Source organism: Podarcis pityusensis (genome assembly GCF_964106645.2).
Source record: "Podarcis pityusensis genome assembly, chromosome: 11".
NCBI lineage: Eukaryota > Metazoa > Chordata > Lepidosauria > Squamata > Lacertidae > Podarcis > Podarcis pityusensis.
In genome coordinates, this window is record NC_138036.1 from 29193827 (window position 1) to 29214669 (window position 20843).

Here is a 20843-nt window from a genome sequence, read left to right on the forward strand (position 1 = left end):
TTCACAGAAAAGGTGTGGTCTTAGGTAGAACCTGAGATTCAGGCATGCCCCTGTCAAATCAAATACAGTTGTACCTTGGAAGTCGAACGGAATCCGTTCTGGAAGTCCGTTCAACTTCCAAAACGTTCGGAAACCAAAGCGCAGCTTCTGATTGGCTACAGGAAGCTCCTGCAGCCAATCGGAAGCCGAGGAAGCCCTGTCAGACGTTCAGCTTCCAAAAATAGTTCACAAACTGGAACAGTCACTTTGGGTTTGCTTTGTTCGGGAGCCAAAATGTTTGAGAACTAAGCAGTTCAAAAACCAAGGTACGACTGTATAGTCTTTCACATGTACTCCTTCGCAGTACAGTGGTACCTCGGGTTAAGAACTTAATTCATTCTGGAGGTCCGTTCTTAACCTGAAACTGTTCTTGGGGACTTCCGCTTGAGGTTCCATGGAAGATGGCCGACAATACCATCTCTCCAGCTCCCACGAGGCAATTTAGAGGCTGAGATGGGAGTAATCAGCCTCCCAAATTCTTCCCGGTGTAAGGGAAGATGCAGTCTCATCCGCGGATGCCCGATAAACCACCCCCAAGTTCGTAAAGAAGGAGGGGGCACTGGATGGAAAGCCCCTGAGGGAGTTCGGATCTCCTGGACACTGTCCCCGCGAGCGCACCAAGTTCCATTTCTTAAGATGAAAAATTGGATATAAGTTTTGGACAAGAAAAAAAGGGTTTTCTTGTGTGTGTGTTTCTTTGTGGCTGATTAGCTGCTCTCCCTGTGCAAAGGTCAGAGGGGCAGGGTTTCTGCTGAGGCAGGTGATTAGCTGTGGGAGGAGCTTATCAGAGCTTGCAGGGCAGCAGCTGAAGAAGGAGCAAAAAGGGTTTTCTTGTGTGTGTGTTTCTTTGTGGCTGATTAGCTGCTTTCCCTGTGCAAAGGTCAGAGGGGGCAGGGTTTCTGTTGAGTTTGATCCATCTTTTAGATTTAGGGGAGCTAGTCTCAAACGTTTGTTGGGGGAGACCTAGGTTTTTTTTGGGGGGGAGTTATTTGTCCTGTCTTCACGCTTTTTATGATGGAGGACCGCTGTAGCCACCCCCAACGACACGTTCTCAAGATGGAGGGTGAGGGAACAGCTGCAGTCGCCTGCGGTTCCTGCGCAATGTTTGCCATCTTGCCAAAGGTTGCAGGCAGCTTTACCTGCAGCAATTGCATGTTGATTGCCCTCTTAGAAGACAAAGTCCAGCAACTGGAGGAACATGTAGCTACGCTCCAAAGAATTAGAGAGCTGGAGCTCTTCTTGGAAGCAACAGAGCACACCGTCTCCACCAAGGAGGAGACAGGGGACTCCCCTGAGAAGGAGGCTAGTTCACCAACACAGGAGCCAGATATATGGAGAAACGTGACTCAAAGAAGTAGGAGGCCCAGGGTTCGCTCTGATTGTTTAGAAATACACAATCGCTTTGAGGTCCTCTCCCCTAGCATGGAGGACGAAGAGCAGACTCCATTTGAGGATCTCTCCCTCATTACAGTCGATCAGGTATATGAAGACGAGCAGCAAAGTCAGTCCTCAGGGAATGTGCAGGCGACCTTGGAACGGACAGCTCACGGAAGAACCCCGACCAAACCCAAGAGGAGGCGTGTAGTGGTGATAGGGGATTCCCTACTGAGGGGAACAGAAGCAGTGATCTGTGGGCCTGACAAGATGTCTCAGGAAGTGTGCTGTCTCCCCGGGGCTAAGATCCAAGATGTAACTGAACGACTGCAAGGAATCATAAAACCCACTGACAAATACCCCTTCCTCTTGGTTCATGTGGGAACCAATGACACTGCAAGCAATAGCCTCCAGAAGATCAAAAGAGACTACGAGGCTCTGGGCAGGAAATTGAAGCAATTAAATGCACAAATTGTCATCTCATCTGTCCTCCCAGTTAAACGACGTGGCCCAGGGAGAGAGGGAAAAATAGTGGAAGTGAACAGCTGGCTTCGCAAATGGTGTAAACAGGAACGGTTTGGATTCTTAGATCACGGACTGCAGTTTCTTGAAGATGGACTTCTGGCAAGCGATGGGCTGCACCTCACAACGGTTGGGAGGAATGTTTTTGCCAAAAATCTCAGAAACCTCATCAGGAGGGCTTTAAACTGACTAATGTGGGGGAGGGAGACAGTGCTCCTGAAGGTAGGAGTCTATCAATTGATGAAGATGATCATCCAAATGTCATAGACCAAATGGAGCAAACAGCACGCAGACCTAGTGGTGTGAGGAAAAAATCCTTAAATAAGAGACATGGGGGAATGATTAATGGACTTCAATGTCTGTACACTAATGCGCAAAGCATGGGAAATAAACAAGATGAACTTGAGCTCTGGGTACAGCAAACTAAATATGACATAATAGACATCACTGAAACCTGGTGGGATAAGTCCCACGATTGGAATGTAATAATGGAGGGATACAATCTATTTCAGAGAAACAGACCAGACAAAAAAGGAGGAGGAGTGGCGTTATATGTCAGGGATGTGTATACCTGTGAAGAGATCCAAGATTTAGAACCTCAAAGCCAAAGTGAGAGCATTTGGGTCAAAATTAAGGGAGAGAAGAATAACAGTGACCTCATTGTGGGAGTTTACTATAGATCCCCAAGCCAAACGGAGGACATAGATGATACCTTCCTGGAACAGATGGCCAAGCATGCAAAAGGAAGGGAGATAGTAGTAATGGGGGACTTCAATTACCCGGATATTTGTTGGATGTCAAACTCAGCCAAGAGCATAAGGTCAAACAGATTCCTCACTGGCCTTGCAGACAACTTCATTGTCCAGAAAGTGGGAGAAGCAACAAGAGGAACAGCCATTTTAGATCTGGTCCTAACCAATCTTGATGACCTGGTTAGTGGGGTAGAAGTGGAAGGATCATTAGGCGCAGGTGATCATGCTCTTCTGAAGCTTACTATACAGCGGAAAGGAGCAGCCAAGCATACTAGGACTCAATTTATTGACTTTAAGAAAGCCGACTTCATAAAACTTAGGGAAGTGCTGGGTGAGATCCCATGGACAGTAATACTAAAAGGAAAGGGAGTTCATGATGGCTCGGAGTTTGTTAAGAGGGAGATAGTAAAAGCACAATGTCAGGCAATACCAATGAGACGGAAACATGGAAGGTGCCTAAAGAAGCCAGGGTGGCTATCTAAAGAACTTTTAACTGAGTTAAGATTAAAAAAGGATGTGTACAAAAAATGGAAAAGGGGGGAAACCACCAAAGAGGAATTCAAACAAATAGCCAGCACGTGTAGACACAAAGTCAGAAAAGCACAGAATGAACTCAGGCTTGCTAGAGAGGTTAAAAGCAACAAAAAAGGCTTTTATGGGTATGTTCGTAGCAAAAGGAAGAACAAAGAAACAGTGGGGTCACTCAGAGGAGAAGATGGTGAAATGCAAACAGGGGACACAGAAAGGGCTGAACTCCTCAATGCCTTCTTTGCCTCAGTCTTCTCCGATAAAGAAAACAATGCCCGACCTGAAGAATTTGGAGCAAATGATTCAGCAGAGGAAACACAGCCCAGAATAACTAAGGAGATAGTACAAGAATACTTGGCTAGTTTAAATGTATTCAAGTCTCCAGGGCCAGATGAACTGCATCCAAGAGTATTAAAAGAACTGGCAGATGTGATCTCAGAACCAGTGGCAGTCATCTTTGAGAATTCCTGGAGAACAGGCGAAGTCCCAGCAGACTGGAGGAGGGCAAATGTTGTCCCTATTTTCAAAAAGGGGAAAAGAGAGGACCCAAATAATTACCGCCCAGTCAGTCTGACATCAATACCAGGGAAGATTCTGGAGCAGATCATTAAGCAAACAGTCTGTGAGCACCTAGAAAGGAATGTTGTGATCACCAATAGTCAGCATGGATTTCTGAAAAATAAGTCATGTCAGACTAACCTGATCTCGTTTTTTGACAGAATTACAAGCCTGGTAGATGAAGGGAACGCAGTGGATGTAGCCTACCTTGATTTCAGCAAGGCATTTGACAAGGTGCCCCATGATATTCTTGTAAAGAAGCTGGTAAAATGCGGTCTTGACTATGCTACCACTCAGTGGATTTGTAACTGGCTGACTGACCAAACCCAAAGGGTGCTCATCAATGGTTCCTCTTCATCCTGGAGAAGAGTGACTAGTGGGGTGCCACAGGGTTCTGTCTTGGGCCCGGTCTTATTCAACATCTTTATCAAATTTGCAGATGACACCAAACTGGGAGGAGTGGCTAACACCCCAGAGGACAGGATCACACTTCAAAACGACCTTGACAGATTAGAGAACTGGGCCAAAACAAACAAGATGAATTTGAACAGGGAGAAATGTAAAGTATTGCACTTGGGCAAAAAAAATGAGAGGCACAAATACAAGATGGGTGACACCTGGCTTGAGAGCAGTACATGTGAAAAGGATCTAGGAGTCTTGGTTGACCACAAACTTGACATGAGCCAACAGTGTGACGTGGCAGCTAAAAAAGCCAATGCAATTCTGGGCTGCATCAATAGGAGTACAGCATCTAGATCAAGGGAAGTAATAGTGCCACTGTATTCTGCTCTGGTCAGACCTTACCTGGAGTACTGTGTCCAGTTCTGGGCACCACAGTTCAAGAAGGACACTGACAAACTGGAACGTGCCAAGGAGTGTGGTGGAGTCTCCTTCTTTGGAGGTCTTTAAGCAGAGGCTTGACAACCATATGTCAGGAGTGCTCTGATGGTGTTTCCTGCTTGGCAGGAGGTTGGACTCGATGGCCCTTGTGGTCTCTTCCAACTCTATGATTCTATGATTCTATGATTCAAGCGAAGAGGGGAAAATTAATCTGCCAATTAAGCCACTGAGGTGCCAAGAGCGACGGAGAGGAAGAAAGAATAACATCTAAGAATAACATCTAAGCCGGTACGTTGGAACGGAATGGAAAAGGAGGGGGGTAAAGGTTTTTTTTTTACCACGATTTATTACAATACTTGACAACCCCCCCCCCAGAAGAACTGTTTACATTTTTTATAACAAGTGAAATGGGAAAAAGTAAACTGTGTGAAAATAACAATACTATATAACTAAAGCTTTTGTTTTTTGAAACGCTTGGAAGAAGATAAAAGACGCTCCAAATATGGATATTAGAAAGGAGCAGGATCTTGCTAGCCACTGGAGAGACTTCAAAAAACTTTGGAAAGACCGGGCTGCAGAGATAAATAGTCATAGGGGGAGGTGAGCTCTTAATTTGTTAATATATCTGCATTTCAAGTCCGACTTGGCAAATCTCCCCTGGAAAGGCTAATGTTTGATGCAACCGGTCTGTGAGAGAAGATGGCGTCTGCCAGCGGTGAAATGGACTTTTAGATTGATTTGGCATAAACACCAGCATGTGAGGATATACTGCAAACAATAGGCTTACCAGCTGCAATAGTGGGAGAGTCAAGCATACTAATTTCACACAGAAGCATATCATTGTTTACTTCAACTCACCTGTGGAAACAACTCAGAGGGCATGAAAGAAGGAAGGGAGGGTAACAACAGGAAGATTTAAAGGAACTATTGGAAACTCAAGGCAGTAGAGATATACCGTATTTTTCGCACGATAGGACACACCGGACAATAGGACGCACCTTGTTTTAGAGGGGGGAGAACAAGGAAAAAAAAATCTCCCCCTCTCTGCCCAGCGCCCCTTCAGCGAAGCGGCAGGAGGCGCTGTGGAGAGAGGGGGAGAATTTCCCCCCTCTTGTTTTCCCCCTCTAAAACAAGGCGGCTACCTCGGAAGCCTGGAGAGCGAGAGGGGTCGGTGCGCACCGACCCCGCTCGCTCTCCAGGCTTCAGGTTCCTTTCGACCTGCTCTTTGGGGCTGGCGGGGGGAAGCCCACCACCAGCCCCCAAGAGCAGGTGGGGAGCAGCTGAAAGGCGCGCAGCGAAGAGGCTGCTGCCATAGCCAGCTGGGAGAGGGTCGTGGGGGGCTTCTTTAGCCCCACGCGCGCTCTCCCGGCTGGAGTGGTGGCGCGCAGCTAAAGAAGCTCCTGCCATAGCCGTGCGTCACCTCTCAAGCCGGGAGAGGGTCGCGGGGGGCTTCTTTAGCCACGCGCGCGCTCTCCCGGCTGGAGTGGTGGCGCGCAGCTAAAGAGGCTCCTGCCATAGCCGCGCGTCACCTCTCCAGCTGGGAGAGGGTCGCGGGGCTATGACTTCTTCGCTCCATAGGACGCACACACATTTCCCCTTCATTTTTGAAGGGGAAAAAGTGCGTCCTATAGAGCGAAAAATACGGTAAGATGATGAGAGCCCCACCGAACTTGAAGCATGGGAAGTCCCAATAAAAATTTATAATTTGGCAGAATATTTGGACTATATAATATGTATTTGTATAATTTGGAATATTTAATGTGATTGGATTGGATTGTTAAAACGGAAAATTTAATTAAAATATTTTTAAAAAAGAAAAAAAACTGTTCTTAACCTGAAGCACCACTTTAGCTAATGGGGCCTCCCACTGCTGCCGCGCCACCAGAGCACGATTTCTGTTCTCATCCTGAAGCAAAGTTCTTAACCTGAGGTACTATTTCCGGGTTAGCGGAGTCTGTAACCTGAAGCGTCTGTAACCCGAGGTACCACTGTACAGAGGAAAGCATTTACAGTTCCTTGGTCCCTGAGTCAAGTCACCACTTTGTCTTGTCTGGGTTTCATCCCACTATGGGGCAGGTAGGCATTGTGATTTAGATGGTTTTGTCTTGAGACTCTTGGAGGATATCACCGGTCATGAATCTTTGGGAAGGCCCTGCGGACGGAGGACTGTACATCTATCTTGGGGATTAAGGTGGACTCACTAATCTTTCCTCTTAAACATCACTTCCCTGGGTCCTAAATGCCATTGGATCTGAGAAGATTGATACAACGATGTGATTTCTTATGAATTTCTAAAGTTATCACATTGAGCCAGTACATTGATACATTTATCAGTGAATTGCTAGATTTGATAATGTGCAGCAGAGGCTCTTTGTCTTTGCCTTGTGGTGTGGAGAGGCAAGGCTGGGGGGGGGGGAGGTCTCTCACCCCCTTCCAATTTCCCGGTAACACCATCACGGTCTTCCGTTGTGCCAGAAGTGGTTTTGTCATGCTGGCCACATGACCTGGAAAGCTGTCTGTGGACAGATGCCGGCTCCCTTGACCTAAAAGCGAGATGAGTGCCGCACCCCCATAGTCGCCTTTGACTGGACTTAACTGTCCAGGGGTCCTTTATCTTTACCGATTGAATGCTTAAGAAGCAGCAGCAGCAGCAACAACAACAACAACCCTATAATTTGCAGAAGAGAAATATATGTTGTAATCAACACACCCAACTGTACCAAAGGTGTCCACTGTTGCTTGCCATTGATCTCTTGATTACCTGCTATTACTGTCTCCTTTGTTCCAGGTATTCAGTCATGTTCCATATCCTCTTTACACATTGCAAAACATGTTGCCCATTGGCTCGCTGATGATCTCTTGCCAAGACAACTGCAATCTTCCCTCAGGCCACCCATTCTGACTCCTTCCCTCATGTCTACCCATTTCTAGAAGGGTAGTTTATCAATCCGTTGCAGTAAAAAAACAAAAAAACAAAAAGCCTTGTGGCACTTTAAAGACCAGCTCATTTTATTATAGCACAAGGCTTGGCGTACTAGAGCCCAGTTTGTCAAACACATGATTGTAAGTGGTGGAGAGGCATTTGTAAGCAGTGGACTTTGTGGGGAATAAATGCAAGTACCAGGATACACCAGGGCAAAATTAAACTTCCTCATTTTCTGTGTTAGTTGAGTTCCAGGTATAGTCACTGAACAAAGTATGCCTGTCATCCACATGCCGATACAATTACTGAATTCCCTTAAATATCAATTGCAGCAGGAAGTAAGTTGGAGTTAAGCAACGCTTGTGTGGTGGCAATAATGGAGGAGCATTGCTAAACAATTTCTGAAGTGAGAGGAGGCCTACTACAACATACTTTAATTACATCCATGTCTTATTGCTGCATACACCTACAATAATAATAATTGTTGCTGGTGCCCTGAAACTGCATGTGGCCAGTTCTTTCTGAGGTTAATGCTATTTTTCTCGGTTTCTTTACATCAAGCATCTGATGTTGGACTCACCTTGCAATACTATCCTACAGTTACACCTGGTGGACAAAGACCAAATCACTTGCTAAATCTCTTTGCACTGATGGAACACAAAGGCTCTTGGTTTGGTAAATTCAGGCTGCACAATTAAAGCTGACTTGGAGCTCTTGCAGAACACACCTGTCCCATCCCCACCCATCAGACCTTTTGCAATAAGGAAAGTGGTGGAGGAAATGCACTGGAAAGTGTGGGAGAACATTTGCTTCACACAAAGTCATCTAATCAATATTAAATAAAAAATGCTAATTAAAGTGTCAGTACCGTCTAATCGCTCAGATGAATGCTTGTTAAACAGGCCATCTGGAAGTTATATTGGTGTGACACCACTGGTGTGAATGTGCAAAAATCCTGTCTGCTCAGAAGTGCCTCCTACCCTCAAAATAACCATAATGTTATGTTAGCAAGAGGTTGTTTGCATTTTAAAATTCGAGTTGAAGCATCCGACGACTAACCCCATCTTCTTCCTCACTGTCCCCATAGCTTCAAAAGAGGATAATAGGATAATGACTAAAGACCTCTTCAGGTGTTAAATGGGGGGGGGGGCACTGTGATGATGTGAGGCTATGCATGCCAGACCCATCTTATTGGTTTGTGTGGGGGGGGTCTTGTTTTTATTATGTATTTTGTGTTTTTATATTCCATTTTTATGCTGTGAACTGCCCTGAGATGTACGGATGAAGGTCAGTCTACAAATGTAATGTTAGAAATAAGTAGAAAGGTCTGAAGAGGGGTTGTAAGTCTGTTCACCTGAACATGATTACAAGCCTCCCCTGATCAGGAACACAAGGCAATCAAAGTTCCTGCTCAAAGGGAAGCTTGTGAACATGCATACAAGCCCACTTCAGGCTTGGACCTCAGGTTTGGGGGAAGGGAGACAGACCCATGGGCATTGTCCCGCACCACCTACTCATTTTGACTTTCCAAGCCCGCAGGCAGAGGACTCAATTCTATAGCCATTCGTGGCAGATAGCCATACAGTTGCCACAGTCTGGAAACACCTATCTCATATCAAGGTGTTCGCATTTCACATTTTATTTCCTTGTGAACTCTAGCTCCATTTTGCTCCTTGTGTTGACCCCTCAGGGCATGGACCTGACCGCTTGTGTTTAGAAAGCACTAGGCACAATGATGTCTCTAGAACAGGGGCCCTCCATGTGTTGGTAGACTGCAACTCCCATTACCACTGGCCATTGGAAACGGGAGTCCAAAGTTCTCCACTCCTGCCTCTAAAGCAAACAAGTGAGAGCTTGTTGATGGGAACTCTGAGAAAAGGGAACTTTACACAAACAGCCATTACTAACAGCAATAAGAGTGCAGATCAATGTCTTTCCAGAACCCCTTACAAATGTCTTTCCTCAGGGCTTGAGTCACAAAGGTCCACTTGCAAGTTCTGCTGCTGTAACTAGGATGGCAAGGACATGTCAGCCCACACAGATGAGCATTGGGGTGGGGGGTGGGAATGTTATGTACTGAAGTTCTCACCCTGGGCCAGCAGGGGGATACTGTAGATAGTTATGCAAATGAAGGACTTTGCCATGGCTGAACCCCCAGGCTGTGCCAATGCGCCACGGTCATTTGTTCCAGGAAACCAGGTCTTTGCCCGGAACTTTGTGGGGGACATTCCCACAGTAGTGGGAGTCACTGGACCTCGCTCGTACCAGGGGGCACTCGAAGACGGACGTTTGTGGCGCCGGCACATAGACCAGCTTAGGCGCAGGGTTGGGGACTTGGACACTACCATGCTGCCCCTAACTGCGCTCGTGGCTCTGGAACAGACACTTACAGATGGTGAGGCTCCACCTACACCTCTCTCGCAGACTGCGGGCATGGAGCCAAACCAAGCCACTTCAGAGGGTCTGCCGGACTTCCCACAGACTCAGACCACTGCTGTGCCTGACATTCCGCCAACTCTACTTGCGGAGGTTCCACCCACAGCAGTGGATCCAGGGGACTTGGTTTCAACGCCACCTAGTGTCGCGCCACAGCCTCAGCAAGAATCGGGCAGCCCACTGGACCGGGGTACCGCTTCCCGGCAGTCTGGCAGAGTTTCCAAGCGCCCAACTTATTTAAAGGACTATGTTGTTGGACATGTAATACTGTTGGTCTAAGTATGTGGAAATATGTGAAATGTAACCGATATGCTTTTGTGCCTAATTGAACCATTACGTGTAGTGCTGTATATAAGGAAACCATTACGATTGTAACTAACGCCTTATCTCGGTGGGGAGAGGTGTTACGTACTGAAGTTCTCACCCTGGGCTAGCAGGGGGATACTGTAGATAGTTATGCAAATGAAGGATCGAAAGTGACATTCAGTGATTGGATGGATACTGTAGATGGATGGATATTGTAGATAGTTATGCAAATGAAGGATCGAAAGTGACGTTCAGTGATTGGATAGTTTTAGAAAGTTGTTACAGTAACAAGGTACTGGAGCTCTATATAAGCAGGCTGACTGAGCCCTTCAGTTCAGTTCTGTTCTGGCATCTGAATAAAGAAGAGCTGTTTGAAGAATCGCTGTGTCGTCTGATGTGTTCACCCACAACTTAACAGGGAACATGCTTTGTAAAAGGGTAAAAGAGTACTGGGAAATAATTTATAATGAACTGGGAAAAAATGTTTAAAAGCACTTTTTCAAAAAAACAACAACAACAGAGTCCTTTCTGTTGGGGATAATTCAGATGGAAATTCCCAGGTGTCAGAAAAGGTTATTTATGCATGCCATTACTGCAGCCCGTGTTTTGTTAGCCCAAAAATGGAAAATGAGCAAGGTCTCAACTAAACAAGAATGGCAACTTAAACTGATGTAATATGCGCAGCTGGCAGACCTAACTTATAGAACAGGAGAACAAGAAGAACATACATTTAAAGAAGATTGTAAAGTGTTTATTGAATATATTAGGGAAAATTGTGTACACTTGAAAACGTTGGCGGCATTCAGTTAAATTCAACAGTGTAAATAAGTTTTGATGGATGTAATAATGGAATACGGAGTGGTTTAGTTTATATAAAATATGCAGGGATTTATGCTATGCAAACTGAACCATGGAAAGAGAAGGGAAGTCATTGATATTTTACGGTTGTTTAAATGAACACACACACATACTTTTTTTTCCAGAGGAGACGCAAGGGTACGCATACCCCTAAATATGTTGTGAATCTAAGTTTGGCCTCACTGAGGGGCAGTATTTCAATGTGAGTAGGAAAATGAGAATACCCTTAAACATTTTTTTAGAAAAAAGCACTGTGTGTGTGTGTGTACACACACACACACACACACACACACACGAGCATGCTTTGTAGTGCTACAACTCCACCTTCCACATATCTTTCAAGACTTGCTTAAGTTTGTCACTGCAAAGCTTTAAAAATTAAATAACCTGCAAAGAAGAGCCCATGCCACATTAGGATTAACTCGTGTCAAATCAGGTGTGTAACCCTGCCCTGGTCCTAATTGAAATTTGATCCCAAGCACACTTGCTAAGGGAAGAAAGCAATGGCTGGGTTGATGTTTTGCTCTTTAAATCTAGCTAAATTGGGATGTATCCAGTGCTTGGGTGTGTATACACTGTGTGATCATTTGCATTCAGTGCTGGATACAAACACTTTTGTGGGTGCTGTACACATGACATCATCCCTACGTCATCCAAAGTGCATTCTGCAGGGGCTGTTTTAATCCATTTTGTGCTGAGAATGCGCTTCTCAAGGGTTTGCTGTTGCCACAGAGAGTGTCCTATAGGTCACCAAGTGATGCTGTACCATTCCTCATCTCCTACCAGACTGCCACTATATTCCTACCAGACTTCCACTATATTAAAAAAAAAAGTGTGAAAAAATATTTTAAAAGCGAGGAACTGTATGCGTGCATGTGTGTGCAGGTAGGTGTTACATTGTTTCCACCAGTGCTTGGGGGCATGGACACACTAATTAATGGACTAATTAATAGACTGCACAGATAGGTAACTCTTACTTCAGGCAACATTATCATATGAAGGTATGTACAATTGCGAAGCACCATGTACCAAAGCAGCCTGTGGGAAAATAAGTCCTGTGTGTTTCAAATTCTAGTGCATACGTGTCTTGCCCTTCCTCCCAAGGGAGCCCAGGGTGACAACATACTCTTAGTCCTTCTCCGAATACACCCATTAATAATAATAAAAATAATGGGAATGACTAACTTACATCTGTTCTAACTCTGTTGGATACTATCTTTCAAGCAGGGGCATAGGGAGCTGCCTTATACTGAATCAGACCATTGGGTCCGTCTTGCTCAGTATCGTCTAGACTCTACACTAACTGGCAGCAATGGCTCTCCAAGCTTTCATGCAGGGACTCTCTTCCCCAGCCCCACCTGGAGATGCTGTCAGGAATTGAACCCGGGGCCTTCTGCAGGCAAAGCAAATGCTCTACCCACTGAGCTACAGCCCTTCTCTCGACCAATCACTTTCAAGCATACTTCTCTAGTTACACACAACAGAATTGATCATTATTGAAAACAGATGTGAAAGACAGAAGAGCATTTGCTATTAAGGACCACAAATATTAGTTGGGGACATGGGAAGTGGACCTAATTTCACTTGTAATATAGTGGTACCTCTGGTTAAGAACTTAATTCATTCTGGAGCTCCGTTCTTAACCTGAAACTGTTCTTAACCTGAAGCACCACTTTAGCCTCCCGCTGCCGCACGATTTCTGTTCTCATCCTGAAGTAAAGTTCTTAACCCGAGGTACTACTTCTGGGTTAGCGGAGTCTGTAACCTGAAGCGTTTGTAACCGGAAGCGTTTGTAACCCGAGGTACCACTGTACTTGTGTAGCTAGCCACTTGGGCACCTGGGGTGCAGGGTGTGCGTGGGGGTGGGGCAGGGCGCCCGTGGGGGTGGGGTGAGGCGCCCCAGGGTGAGGTGCCCACAGGGCGGGGCAGGCATGCTAGAATCCCAGTGTCCAAGCCGCGTTCCGCTCTGGCACCCTGCAGTTCCGCGTTGCTTTTTCGAGCAGCATACAGCCTTCAGGGAGTCTACTTGCCACCTCCACATCAGCTGTAGGGCAGCTGAGAGGGAGGCAACGGGTGGATGCCTCTTTCGAACAGCGCAGACTCAGAGCCTGTAGATGCCTGAGCCACCTCATCACTCCCAGGAGAGTGCTCTGTAGGCCCCTTGTTAAGTGCCGCCCCCCACTATGCCTCTGATATAGCTGCCCTCTGTGTCAGTTGTTTCCTTTATCATTTGCAGCTTGAAGTTTTTATACAGCAGTGCAGTGGAGCAGGGATGAAGCACTGACACTGATTTCCTGGGGTGCATTGTGCCAATATTTTGCATGTCAAATAAGCAAGTTTTTCTCAGACAGAAACCCACCAAATACCTGTAAGCTAAGAAGAAAAAGGTGCTGCTACTTTTATTTTGAGAAATTCCAAAATGCCTTCATTCTGATCAAAATGTTACACAATATTAAGCAACCTTTTGCATGCAGTCTTAGGCTGGGGGTCAGGGGAGAGAAAAGGTGGCTTAGTATTGAAACCATAGTCTACATTGGTCAAAACTTCATTTTTGTTATGTAGAAGAAGAAGAAGAAGAAGAAGAAGAAGAAGAAGAGTTTGGATTTGATATCCCGCCTTTCACTCCCCTTCAGGAGTCTCAAAGCGGCTAACATTCTCCTTTCCCTTCCTCCCCCACAACAAACACTCTGTGAGGTGAGTGGGGCTGAGAGACTTCAAAGAAGTGTGACTGGCCCAAGGTCACCCAGCAGCTGCATGTGGAGGAGCGGAGACGCGAACCCAGTTCCCCAGATTAGGAGACTACCGCTCTTAACCACTACACCACACTGGCTCTCCACGTAGACTCATGGCTCTCTCCATGTAGACTCAGAAGGATGTGGCTATGAGGATTGTCATTTCAGAACATGCCACTATAGTATGCTACTTAGTGAGGGGGTCAATGCCTCCCAAATATTTTTCAGCAAGCCATTCTGTAGTACACACATACTGCAAATTATTCACACATCTGCTGTGTCACTATTGTGACATATAAATATAATAATAACATGGTAATGAAATAGAATTGTAATCAAATAGCAATTATTATAATTATATAGCACCTATAGAAAAACAGAGTAGTTACCAACAGTGTTAACTGATTTTACTACTGCATTTTAAAATTGTTGTAACCTACCCTGTGACCTCAAAATGGTAGTTACTTGGGCTTTGTTTAAGGAAATAAATAATAGTGCAATCCTAGTCATGTCTGTCACAGAAATAAGTCCTATTGAATTCAAGGGACTGACTCCCAGGTAAGTGTGCTTAAGACTGCAGCTTGCTTAGTAGTTGTATGCCACTTTTCCGTATACATTACACTCAAAGTAGTTCAACAAAGCACAATAAAAGGCAGATCTGAAGATACAGAAACAGGGTAAAACCCTCTAGCCTGGGTGGTGAAAGGCAGTCAGAGAAGCTATTTCCTCTGGCCACAGTGGTCATACTTAAATATGGTTAATTTAAAAAAAAACAACCCGACAGAAATTGCATTGCACCTGCGGGATTTGATTGTATGTTCTCTGTCACAGAGTATTTTGAGAAAACTTGAATTGTGCTGCTAGAGTTGAAATCATTTCAACCATTTGAAGAAATACCGTATTTTTCGCTCTATAAGACGCACCAGACCACAAGACACACCTAGTTTTTGGAGGAGGAAAACAATAAAAAAAATATTCTGAATCTCAGAAGCCAGAACAGCAAGAGGGATCGCTGCGCAGTGAAAGCAGCAATCCCTCTTGCTGTTCTGGTTTCTGGGATAGCTGCGCAGCCTGCATTTGCTTCATAAGACGCACACACATTTCCCCTTACTTTTTAGGAGGGAAAAAGTGAGTCTTATAGAGCAAAAAATACGGTACTTAGGACAGAACTAATATTTCAAATGGAGCTCAACATTTTGCCAACGTTTTGGTTTTGAGATTTTTTTTGGTTTGGTAGGGTGTGCTGGAGGAGACTCTTGAGAGTCCCATGGACTGCAAGAAGATCAAACCTATTCATTCTTAAGGAAATCAGCCCTGAGTGCTCACTGGAAGGACAGATCGTGAAGCTGAGGCTCCAATACTTTGGCCACTACGTGAGAAGAGACGACTCCCTGGAAAAGACCCTGATGTTGGGAAAGATGGAGGGCACAAGGAGAAGGGGACGACAGAGGACGAGATAGTTGGACAGTGTTCTCGAAGCTACCAGCATGAGTTTGACCAAACTGCGGGAGGCTGTGTAAGACAGGAGTGCCTGGCGTGCTCTGGTCCACGAAGAGTCGGACACGACTAAACAACAGCAACAAACAGTTTGATAGTTGTTTGGCAGACAGAAAATTAGTCTAATTTCCATGCCACTAAAGGCTCCACCTTCTAAGTTTCTGCCTTCCAAGTGCTCTAGAGTATCTAAAGGCAGGGAGATGATTATAGGTGTGGAACTGGTTTTATTTTAATTTATATATATAGCTGGAACAAATGTAGGAAAAAGAAAGCCCTGAGTTAACCTGAGGGAAGCTGAAGTTCACAATCTGCATACAGTATACTAGGGAAGTCCATGTGTGGTTACCAGGCAAGGACTTTTCTACAAGTTTGCATGTATATTTGTTTTTTATACTGAAGAAAATAAAATATTTTACAAATAATACAAATGATGATTGCTCCAGGTTAAGTGGATTAGGGTAAATGCTTGAAGTCCAAAGTATTTTGTTATGCATCCAGATTCTAGCAATAAAATCTGACATTAGGCCAATGCACACAATCTGTTTCTGGGTTTCTTTTTCAGTAATCCACCCATACTGAATTGAGGTGTGGTAAACCAGTGGCGTGAATCAGCTACGGCAAATATAAGCTGTTGACTGCATTTTCTCAAAAAAATGCATGGCACATGAAGAGATGACTTATGATTCATAAACCATCTCTTCACATAACCAGTTTGCCGTAGCTACAGCAAAGTTATGAATAAAAAAGCTTCTGTGCTTTTATGCAGAAACTGAGCAGGGGAATGATTTCAGGGCATAAATAAGAGGGATGTGGGGGGAAAGGCTTTGCCTGTTTAGGTCATGTAGCTGTTCAAGGAACAGAAGCTATGCTCCAAAACTGTGGCAACGTTTGATGCGCAGGGAACAGAAGATGAAAAGGAAAGCGTGGAAGTGATTTTTTTGAAATTAAAATACAAGGTACTGGCCTACATCCAGTTTACCTGCAAATCAGCCCTGTGTCCCTGAACGCATTTAACTCCCTATTAAATGCATACCTTTTTAATTGTATTTCAGCAGCGGAAGTTAAGATTCAGAAATCTTGCCAAGTGATCTCTCTCGGCTGGCAATCGTCCCCGTGTTCTGCCCAGCTAATGGGTAGCACTTTCTCGTCTCTTACTCGTTTGTAATTTATTTGTTTTCGTTATAAGCGGCCGCCTTGCACAGCTACCTCTTTATCGTGTTTTTAATAGTCTTTTGGGAGCCGAGCAGAGTGACTGGGCAAACTCAGCCAGATGAGTGGGGTATAAAATCATCATCATCCCAAGTCCTTTCCTCCTGTAAGGTGCTCTGGAAAACAGCAACAACGACACGTAAAGTAACTAAATAAATACGTGTTTTCGGATGCCCTTTCGCTTGACACCCTCACCGCCCCCCCCCCCAATGCCCGCACGAGACACGCTCCTTGCCTCAGTCAGGGACCAGGATCTTGCGCGGAGGACTACGACCCCCGAAATGCACCGGGCCTCCCCTCAGAGAGTCTCGAGGGGCAGGAAGTGTTGCCTGAGGAGAAGGCGGCTTTCGGTTGGGCCGGGGGCCCTGTGGTCGTTTGCAAGGAGGGGGAATTGGCTTCGGGCAAAGAGCAAAAGTCCCTGAGAGGGAGTTGGGGGAGGTGAGGGGCGTAAGTAGCAGCCATGTCGGAGGGAGGCGGCACCTGCGAGACCGACAGCGATGAGACGATAGTGGAGGGCTCCGTCCCTGAGAGCGACGGGGACGAAGAGGAGCTGCTCGCCAGGAGGTGACAAACACACACACACACGTTACAATTAGTTGTGCTAACACTTCACAGAGGCGTCACAAGTCACCCTCTGGGGCCGACTGCTAAGTGTTTGAATACTGGCAAAGGGCGTGTGGCTACTCAGAAGTAAGCCGCTCTGAGTTCAGTGGGGCTTGCTCATCTGGTATAGGATTACAGTTGGTCCTGTAATAAAGGCCTCCCGTTGACCAGGATATGCCAGTTGCTTCTGTTACTCATTCAGATGCATGGTAAAATTAATGGTGTGTGTGGCCCTTCCGCCCATATAACCGTGCTAAATGACTGCCTACTCTCTCCTCCACATAACGCCCCAAACTGAAAACGAAAGTCGCTTACGATCCTAAGCATACAACCAACCACCCGTGGGATTTAAATGTGCTTTTTTAAGGTCCCCTATTTGGAAACATAGTCTTCAGACAAACGGTTCAGGTAGGGTTCACTGTAAAAATGGCAGTTAAGGTTCGCTGAAGGTGTGTCTTGCAATCCTTGCCTCCTCAAGTTCAGTTAACGAATACAAAAGCAGGAAAGGGTTTGTGAGATCAATGGTGTTGGGGGCACAGGCAGCCGGTGCAATCCCTCTCCCAACACCACACGTCACTATTTCACAAATAACAGTATGTCTTGTGAACAGGGCTTCTTTATCAAGCTCCTGAATCTATATGGGGTGGCAGAATCTCAGAGGTTTTTGGCAAGGCCTGAGCTACTAACCTCTCTCTTACCTTTACTGCAGTGGAAATGTGCTCTAAATACCACATTTCCTTAAAACTTTCATATCAGTCTAGCTACCGGTAAGTTCTTGGCAGGAGTAAACCCAGCATATCCTCCCTTTTAAATAAATAAGTAAATGATATACAAATATTTGGTTCTGAAGAAACAGGAACATAGTTTTCTTTCTTTCCCCCCCCGTAAGATTTTATTAAAACTTTTTTTGTGATACAATAAAACAAAAGGAATGAACCTAGATAAAAACAAAGAGAAAAGAAAATGCAGAGTCCTGACTCTTAACCAGTGCTTTTTTCAGGGGGTGCGCAAGGGTACACAGTACCAGCACCTCTTTTTTAGTTGTGTGGCACTTATTGTAATATCTTCATGGCGAGTACCAGCACCTATTTATCTAGGGAAAAAATCATTGCTCTTAACCCTTATCTCACACAAAAAATAGTGGACCCTCCCAGCTCTCACCTGGGAGCTTTCCTGTCTTCTTCCAGTCACTCACCCTGGGAGGTCTTCCCTTCCCTGGCTCTTATCCAGGGTCCTTCCACCCATCCATAATCTTCAAGTGTGTGTAATCCTGAACCCCAATAACAGCCCAGAGCAGAGAACATCATAGTAAAGAGAGGGAGAGAGAAGAAAAAAGAAGAGACGTATACAGTGGTACCTCGGGTTAAGTACTTAATTCATTCCGGAGGTCCGTACTTAACCTGAAACTGTTCTTAACCTGAAGCACCACTTTAGCTAATGGAGCCTCCTGCTGCCGCCGTGCTGCTGGAGCCCGATTTCTGTTCTTATCCTGAAGCAAAGTTCTTAACCTGAAGCACTATTTCTAGGTTAGCGGAGTGTGTAACCTGAAGCGTATGTAACCCAAGGTACCACTGTATAAGAAGAAGAAAAAAGTAGAGAAAAAATATGAAGGACTTATGATTTTCCGTTTGTCAGTTACATAGAAGAAATTCTTTATCCTGTGTTGTCTGCTTACATTCCCAATCTCCTGAGGTAGAATGCAAAATGCATCCAGTCAGATATCCAAATGATAATTTCAAAAACAAGAGCTTTCTTCAAACAAGGATTCCTGGGATTCAGACTAGGATAGTGGTATTTTAAGAATATCAGTGAATGGCAATTAATAACTAAATTACCTTTTAGTTTGTGCACAAGTAGTAAAGGGGTGGAATTTTTGTTTTATTTTTAAGTGTAACTTATGTGAGAATGTTCCAGGTTATTTTAAAGAAGTACATATTTGCATAGGATAGTGAGAACAGTTACATAAGTATGAATTTTACTAATCCTGAGGGTGTGGTTACTGAAGAATGTTGGATTATGTTAACTGAGGAATGTAATTAACTATGTTATCCATTTTCATAGAATCATAGAATTGTAGAGTTGGAAAGGACCTGAGGGTTATCTAGTCCAACCCCCTGCAATATAGAAACCCTGCCCACACCCGTCTCTGGGTGGACTTGAACCACCAACTTTCTTGTTAACAGCCAGATGCACTGACCCATTGCACCACTGGGGGGTCATCATTTTTTTAAAAAGAAACAAGTTATGTACTTCATGCAAATATGAAACAAACAAATAAATTTGCTGCTTTGCATGAAAAGATATATATTTCATTTCTGTATGCCTTGTAAAACATGGAATTGTGTAGACTAGTGCCTGCTGTCCTGGTTTAGGTACTGTATCTATGCATGTCCTTTCATTAAATTACACTCTTGGAAATATCAGAGTTTGAAGACAGTGTGCAGGTGGACCTTTGTTTGTTCTTATGTAAAAAACTGAGTCATAATTCCATTTAGAAGTGGCATTGATCCATTATTTGAATATTGAGCTAGATTTAGTTTATTAATGTCAAATCCAGATCCAGCAGAACTTTATTTTGACCAAATTCTGCTATTAGGATAAATATAGCATAGTTCTATGATAAATATAGCATACCTTGAATCATAGACTTGAATCATAAATTCATAGAGTTGCAAGGGACCCTTAGGATCATCTAGTCCAACTCCCTGCAATGCAGGAACATTCAGATGTGCCTTATGGGGATCAAACCTTCAACCATGGCATTATCAGCAGCACACTGTAATCAACAGAGCTACTATATGTGTTAAAATTCACATATTCATAGATTGGTTCATTATTAAAATATTTTAATTAGATTTTTTTTACTTTGATCACCTAATCAGGACCAACCCAAGGCAACTTGCTTCTTGAGGCAAATGCTAAAGATAGTGCCCTCTGCATTCTACATGCAGAAACCAATTGATAGGCAGTTCAATCTTACTTTATTATGAACTAACAAGGTGCGTGTTTTACTGCACTACAAGACAGCAGGCTACAATAGGGAGTGCAGAGCAGTATGTGGGGCACATGCAGCTCTTTCCTCCAACACTTTGGTGCTGCTTGCTCACTGCTCCACCTGGTGTCTTTTCACTTCCCACTCAAATGCTGTAAAGCAACAGCGGCACCATAGCTGCTACCACCACCAACATGTATCATGTGAGCAGAGCAATACATATGTGATGCCTGCTGGAATGCCTGCTCACCTGATTAGGGGTAGGGGTGCCAACTTGAATAAAATATTGGGGGGGGGGCAGGTAAGCCCCGCCCTGCATAATTGATCATAATATGTGGCACATGCATACCATTTGAATGCCAATGTCCATCAACGTGGGGCAGCCCTCCCAATATTTTATTGCGAGGAGCAAAGGGACATCGACCCCAAGGAGTTGGCTCCTATGATTATGGGTATTTCCCATCATTGCTGTCTCTGATATGTTGGGAAACATCTCACTTGCCCAGTCCAGCAACAAGCAAGCATCACTACTGGTGGGTTGCTGGCTCAGTAGGATAGGAATGGTGGAGGGGGGAGGACCCTGGGGAGTGGTTGTGGGGGCTACTCACACCCATGGCACCTCCTGCCTGGGTTGGTTGTATAGCTGTCAACTTTTCCCTTTTGCAAGGAATCCT

General features: G+C 44.9%; 2 protein-coding genes and 1 long non-coding RNA gene across 15 annotated transcripts in view; 2 read left to right on the plus strand and 1 right to left on the minus strand.

Moving 5' to 3' along the window:
* Positions 1 to 743: 743 nt before the first annotated feature.
* LOC308458964 (uncharacterized protein) lies at positions 744 to 2217 on the plus strand. Its single transcript, XM_080973845.1, has 2 exons — positions 744 to 864; positions 947 to 2217. The coding sequence occupies exon 2, from the start codon at positions 1051 to 1053 to the stop codon at positions 2122 to 2124; it is 1074 nt and encodes a 357-aa protein (XP_080829971.1). The 5' UTR covers positions 744 to 864; positions 947 to 1050; the 3' UTR covers positions 2125 to 2217.
* Positions 2218 to 11425: 9208 nt separating this feature from the next.
* LOC308458390 lies at positions 11426 to 17175 on the minus strand. Of its 2 annotated transcripts, XR_013977337.1 has the most exons (3): positions 17055 to 17175; positions 16399 to 16690; positions 11426 to 11929 (listed from the first exon to the last, which is right to left on the minus strand). It is a non-coding gene; the product is annotated as an uncharacterized lncRNA (long non-coding RNA). The 2 variants fall into 2 exon arrangements; XR_013977338.1 differs by lacking the exon at positions 11426 to 11929 and having other exon boundaries at positions 16387 to 16690.
* ANKRD31 (ankyrin repeat domain 31) overlaps positions 16810 to 20843 on the plus strand; it is a 53046-nt gene continuing 49012 nt past the window's right edge. For 8 of the 12 annotated variants that reach the window (XR_013977140.1, XR_013977141.1, XM_080972206.1 and 5 more), the window contains exon 1: positions 16810 to 17138. Coding sequence is in view for 7 of the 12 variants with exons in the window: in XM_080972206.1 (XP_080828332.1) it covers positions 17035 to 17138 (104 nt within the window). In the remaining 5 variants the exon portion in view is untranslated. Of the gene's footprint in view, positions 17139 to 17480; positions 17586 to 17658; positions 17945 to 20843 lie in introns of those variants that run through there. The other 4 variants (XM_080972214.1, XM_080972208.1, XM_080972213.1 and 1 more) reach the window with 4 other exon arrangements.